The sequence below is a fragment of the Acanthisitta chloris genome, unplaced genomic scaffold (genome assembly GCF_000695815.1).
Source record: "Acanthisitta chloris isolate BGI_N310 unplaced genomic scaffold, ASM69581v1 scaffold12059, whole genome shotgun sequence".
Taxonomy (NCBI): domain Eukaryota; kingdom Metazoa; phylum Chordata; class Aves; order Passeriformes; family Acanthisittidae; genus Acanthisitta; species Acanthisitta chloris.
Genome location: NW_008692012.1, coordinates 15,516 through 22,089, shown reverse-complemented (window position 1 = coordinate 22,089; position 6,574 = coordinate 15,516). Strand labels below are relative to the sequence as shown.

The 6,574-nt window shown below is 44.6% G+C and overlaps 1 protein-coding gene across 1 annotated transcript in view; it reads left to right on the top strand.

Moving 5' to 3' along the window:
• LANCL2 (LanC lantibiotic synthetase component C-like 2 (bacterial)) overlaps nucleotides 1-1,403 on the top strand; it is a gene marked incomplete at its 5' end in the record, with an annotated part of 14,273 nt that extends 12,870 nt beyond the window's left edge. The window contains one exon of the mRNA XM_009082493.1: nucleotides 968-1,403. Coding sequence (XP_009080741.1) covers nucleotides 968-1,083 — 116 coding nt within the window. The remainder of the gene's footprint in view (nucleotides 1-967) is intronic.
• Nucleotides 1,404-6,574: the final 5,171 nt, after the last annotated feature.

Genomic DNA, 6,574 nt, shown 5'->3' with positions numbered 1-6,574 from the left:
CCCTGGCAGAGCTTGAGTCTGTGCCTTAAGTATTTTTATTCCTGAGAGCACCCTTGCATGCACTTGGCAGGGGCCAGGGAGGAGCAAGCATACAATCTGTTGTGTAAAAGCTTAGAAATTTGTTGAGGTGGTGAAGTAATGCCAATAATAGGGTGATTTGTTCCTTAATGTTGATATCTATCTTTTGGTTTAGCTTTTCATGTCTGATTATTTTTTAAATAAAAATCTATTTTTATCTATTTGAGATAAAAAAGTCTCAGTTTTGGGTTTTATTTGGGTTTTGTAGCCAAAGTTGTGCTTGAAGTTGCCCAGTTCTGCATGTATGTGCATGCTTTCAGCTGGAGTTGCATGTGCATCTTATGGGATTGTTGTAATCATTTTGTTTCCATCAGATGCTTCAATTCAGGATGGTTCCTTTACATGTGCATAACTGTTGATAAAATGGGATTTTAGCATGATGATAGAGCTTGTGTTTGTATGCTCTCCTACTCTAGGGTGCCTCTTTTGTCTGTCACCCTAGGACTTCTATTAGGTGATGCTGGTGTTAGTTCTTTGGTTTCTGGATGGCCTATTTATGAATAGTGAAGAAATTAATCTGTACATCACAAGTATAATAAAGTTTAGGCTTTCTTTTTTTAACCAGTGAAATGATGAGCAAGAGATGCTCAAATTCTGAGGAACAGTCCAAACTGGGATTAACTTTTTCTTAATTTGAAACAGCATTGAGGTTGTTCAGCTGAAAAGATGTTAGCAGAGAGAACCTGGTTTTTGCCTTTGATCTTTTCAAATAAAATTTGGATTTCTGGGCAAAGTACAGATGAACTTGCCTTTCTTCAAGCCCTGAGTTCACCTGTTCAAAAAAAGATCTAGTGAGGGAGGAGTTCAAACAGGTGCTGTTGCCTTTGCTGTCAGCTGTGATGTTTTAATGTCAAAGGTGCACAAAGATCTCATTCTTGTTATGTTTTAGGTATGGCTGGAGCTATTCACTTCCTCTCAGATATTTCAGTACCGGAGACTTCCCAGTTTCCAGCATTCGAACTTGGACCTCAAAGGAGGGAAAACAAAGTGGAACAAGACAGCTAAAAACATCGTTTTGAAAGGAAACTGATGCCAAAAGAGATGAGACTGTTTAGTGCCTCTGATAGTGAACCAGCTCGACACTGAACTGACAGATGGATAAACCCTTTTTCTCACCTCTCCTGCCCCAAGGGACCATGAAGTCATTAGAGCATGAACAGGAGAAGCCACATTTAAGTTCTGTTAAAGTGACACCTTCAGATGTAGGACAAGAGAAGTCAAGTTTTGAACTTTCTCTCTTCCCTTGTATTTGTCTTCTTCAGGTCTTTGACACGCTCTGCATGTTTATTGGTGTTGTGTGTTGATTCAAGTCTTTTGTTGTTAGCAAAAAGCTGGTCTCTGTGTGAATCTCCATCCTGTACCTTTGTGCATGAATCAGAATAGCAGTGTTGCTTTCTGCAGTGTGGTTACCCAGAGAGTTCTACCTTATGCTAGAGAATTCGCTGCAGGACAGTGCCCAGCCTCACTGGTGAGCTGGCAGCTCTAAAAAGAGATGAAAAATGGTTTTAAGTTCGTATTTTTCTGCCTTCTTCTCCACAGTGCCTACAAGCTAAGCTGATGGAGATCAGCCTGTTTTGATGAAGAGGTATGAGGCCATCTCTGTTTTCAGAACCTTAGCAGGTTGGAAGGGACCTGACTTGTCTTTTGCTGCTGTTGTGGAAGGTTTTCTGGAAAGAGAGGCTCCCTTTGATTCCTGCATCTGGTTGGTGTGTTAGGCACTTAGAGCAGGGTGGAGATGCTTCTCCCCACCTCTGCAAAGCCCCTTCCTGTGGCATGAGCTTAAACTGCAGGTAGAGTCACTCAGACTAACTTCCCACTGCCACTAACAGCAGAGCCAGGACAGCATAACTGTGCTTCTCCTCTCCTGTACTTGGATTTTTAATAAACCTGCCCTGCAGCATCTAGTATACAGATGAACAAGGGAGGGTGTCAGGGCAAGTTTCTCATGCAGGTAACTCAGGATGACTGTTATTTCCAAACCAAGGTGGTGATGTGTTCTGGGCCCTCCCCTCCCAGCCCAGACCCCTTGCATTTAGCCCATGTAGTAGTACAGGAGTGATCAATACCAGCTGCTTGTGGAGACTGCAGATTAATGAGCAATATGAAGCCATTGCTAGAGGCTGTACTTGAAGCATATTTCATCTTACAATCCAAATTAAAAAAGCCCTTTGCCCTGCTGCTAGTGCTTTGCTTCCCCTTGTAGAGTGGTGGGGGTTATGAAATACAGGACCTGCCTCTAGATGTTCCTGAATCTCAGGCTGTCAGTTTGGGAGAAGTGGGACATACTCTAAACTTACAGCACAGGCTTATGTTTTCCAGATAGTACATACACTTGCTGCCTGAGAAAGATAAGTGAGCACACTCTCAGTCACTCAGCTCTGTGGTCATCCTACTCCCAGGTCTCCCTGTGCTCTGTCATTCCTGGTTCTTATATTAGTTGCTATCTTCTATCAGGTGCAAGTGTGACAGATGGCAGAGTTTGACCTTTTGGGCACATATCAGGATATATGTGACCTGTAGGCCATCTGCTGAGCGCCAGTGTGTGTGATCAGGCTTGGAGATGCATTGTTGTTCCTGCATAAATCTTTGAATTGAAAAAGGTGACTTCCTTGAATGTGTTATGGTGTCTGTTGCCAGATCCATTGGGATGTAAATAATTTCCATATTCAGTTCTGCTGGACATCAGCACCAGTGTCAGTACAAGAGCAGCTTAACATCACAGTGTAGCTTCTCTGCTGGTTTGTCAGGAAGAATTGAAACACAGGAGCAGTGGGAGAGACTTTTCCACCCCTCTGACAAAGGGTAGAAGGTGAGGTTGGGGACACCAATCCCAGCTGCATCTCTGCAGCCATGGATGAGGGGAAATGATGAAAGGCTGTGGGAATGAGGAATGCTGCATTGCAAGCAGCTGGGCTGAAGCAAATAGGAGCAGAGCAGCAGAAAAGGAGCAACAAGAGTTAATTAACGTGGGGGATAAGAGAGGAACAGGGAGAGCTGATTATGGGAGGCACTGTGCAGCATACCAGTAGAGGCCATCTTAGTGAGGTGTTCCTCCATGCAGAGCACGCCAAGGGCTAACTGTTTCTTTCTTCAGCCTGTGGATCACTGATCCTGCCCATAGATAAGCTAAGAAGAAAACTTGCCCAGGGTGAAGTCTCACAGAAATGCTAAGAAAGCAGGTAGATGCTAGCTCTGATGCTCTTTCACATCACCCCAGTCCCTTTGTTCCTTCCCCTCCACTGTAGCTGCAGAGCGTGTGGGGTGGGTTAACAGGGGAAGGGCTCACCAAGTTTACAGGAACTGCTGCAAACAGACAGAAGCCACTGGCCTTCCCAGCAAATCCCAAGCATGTGTTGTACTGACCGTTTAACTAGGGGTCAACAGGCAGGTTTATTTCATTCAGTGAGCATATAAATATTGGCCTTGGCTACTGTGCTTGGAGTGGCTCCTGTGGGAGGTGATTTTGGCTGGCTGGGGCCCAAGGGGAATGAAAACTTGCTTGTTATATACATCCTCAGAACAGCTTAATACCAAGGAGATCTCCAAGATGCTTGAGTGTTCCTGTCAAAATAATGAGCAAGTCAGCTACCAGCTCTTTCTGCACTGCAGCCTTTGGCTGCAGTGGGCCCTGGCACCATCTTTCTCTGCAGAAACTTCTTGGAATCTTGTAACACTGGAAATGTATCAAGTTGAGAAGCATCTTACAGTGCGTCTGCCTTGTCCTTTTGATGTGACTTTCCCTGTGGCTCCTCCTTTCTGTTCGTTACAGTGTTGTGATATCTAATCTAGGTGGCCCATTAAGAAAGGATATGGTGTGAAGGTGAAAAAAATGCATTTCACCAAGGTGTTGTTTTCAAAAGTGGCATCAAACTAGAAATGTGGAAAATGTCTTAATATTCCCTGATTTGCTTTGTCCGTGTGTAATAGTCCATCTGTTGCAAAAAGCCGTAGTGTTAAAAATGGAGATGCTCTTTGGGCAGAAAAAGAGGAAAATAATGCTGATGTTTTGTTCTTTGGCTTTATTAGTAAAGATCAAGCTATGTGGTGGTAATGTCTGTGATTCTTTTTTTTTCTTCCCTGTTGTTCTTCCTTCCCTCCAGCACTGTGGTGATAGCTGTGCCACTGATCTGACTGTTGAGACACTTCCCCATCTCATAGTCCTGCAGGATGAAACATATGCCAGAAAGTGGGCAAATTGTTTTCTTTGAACCTTCACATTTTACTAGCACTGCAGGCCCCTGTCCTGCTGCTTCTCCCTGGTGATTTTTATTATGTGTTGCTTTCTTTTCTTCTCACACAGGTCCTGTTGAAGAGTTTGCAGCTGAAGCCTGACTCTGTATGAGCTGGTTTTTAAAACACATGTATGAAATGTCTCTGTCCAGCTCACTAACATCTATTTTCCAGCTTTGAGAAAGTCCGTGTTCCTCTACCTAGGCTTTAACAGAAGGAAACTTGAAGCATGCTGCAAGCAAGGGGCAGTATTTCTGTTTCACTAAGCCCCTTGTGCCACTCATGGTTGTCTTTGCCACCAAAAGAAACTGCTGCTTTTTTGAATTAAGAGCATTAGTTCTGGTCTGTAGATAATCTGTACAAATTCAGCTGTAGCTAGATAAATGCATTAGGGCTTTTCTAAGCATAATAAATCTCTGTGATGGCAAAATAGCATAGGATAGAGAAGTGGGAGGAAGTATGCGTGCTGTGTGTCAGGGAAGAGCTAGGCAGCAGCATGTTGCCTTAGCCCTGTCCCATCAGGGTGTTTTATGTTTATGGTGAAATTGTTCACTTTTCTCCCATTTGTTTTCATTGGTTTCCTGTGGATTCACAGGCACAGCAGCTGCAATTTGTACACAAGGAGCAGTAGTGACCTGACTTTAAACTACTGCTTCTCCTTGACATCTGCAAGTGGACTGCTGTAATTTCAGCTGTAGCTGTTAGATGAGATAGGGCTAGGTAGCAGGAGAGAAATAGAGTGAGACAGGTAGATATACATACATCTGTCCTCATGACTTCTGTCACTGCATAAAGCCAAAATAACTCATCTGTGCAGGAAGGGAGATACCTTCATGTGTGCAGGGGCTGGGGTCAGAGGGCTGCTTGTCACTGTTCCCTCTGCTTTTGCTGCTGTCCCCTTTACCTAGCAGTGCATAGAAGCTTGGAACATTGGCTGCCAGTTGCACCTCTCCTCTTTAATTGCCTTATTATCTAGCAGTTGCTTTGTAGAAACTGTCTTACACTGGATCCTTCCCCTGTATGGTGTCTCTGTAGTCATTTCCCTGACAAATAGTACAAACAACTGTAAAAGCCCAGAAGGCAGCTCAACCCCTGGTGACAGGGCATCAGAGGGGAGGGGAGGGGAGGGATCCCACTGACATGGGGCCTACAAAGACATCCTGGCCCATTTCTTCCACCTACTGAATTGCCAGTGTTAGATCAGAAAGACATTTTTAACAAAGGCTCCACACTGACAGTGTTACAGCATCTTGGCTGATCTGTGTGCTAAAAAGTGGCTGCTTGGATATATTCATATAAAGCTAACTCTTCTGAGGGTTTTGGGGTTGGTGTTTTTTGGTTTTTTGTTTAAGTGGGGAGGAAAAAACAATTACCTTCTTTGCTTCTTCCCATGGGCTGAAGAGCTTTTTGGAAAATGTAGTCCCAGCTGTTTGTTATCACAGCAGTGTAAACTGTCACAGGGCCCTCAAGAAAGGAAAAAATCCCCACAATAACCCCACAAACCAAAAAACTTTGCCACTACATTATCTTCTTCCAAAGTGACGAAACACAGGTGCAGTTGTCTTGCAGCCCTAAACAGAAATGGAAGGGCTGATGCCCTCTGTGTCAACTAGGGCCTATTTATAGCACAACAGATGAGTCAGCCTGCCAGTTACTGAGGGGCATGGAAGGTACTGCAGGTGACATATCCCACTCTACTATTAGCCTTGGGGCACCCAGTCACACCGTGGAGGCGGTGCAGGAGAGAATCATGAATAACCTATGAGTAAGATTGTGCTACTTTAACATCTTCAGTCCAACAGTGCTGCCTTGCTGGGCTCCCTTGTCCACACCTTGGCAGAGATGACAGCGAGTGCTGGGGCTGGATGGTTGCTGGAAGGCTGAAGAAGCAACAGTAGCATCAAAACCTTATGAACCCTCAAACTGCTATGAACTCAATTGACCCATTAATACAGACCCTTCCATTAACAGTACATAAGGCAGCAAGCACGTTGGAGGTAAGGCATTTTATGGGAAGAAAGCTTACTTGCCTGCTGGAGATAAAAATAAGCAGCTCCTGAGGCTGGGACATGCTCTGGCAACAGCTAGCCCCTGCCTGCAGTGTGAGCCTGAGGCAGTTGGTGTCATGTTGCTATCCCTTTAGCCTGGATGCTCAAAGAGGCTTTGCAGCCCTGCTGAAGGACAAAAAAAAAGCAATCCCTACTGCTGCTTTTCCCACTGGGGAAGCATTTGGAATGAGATACAACTCTCCCACTCCAGGGCTGAA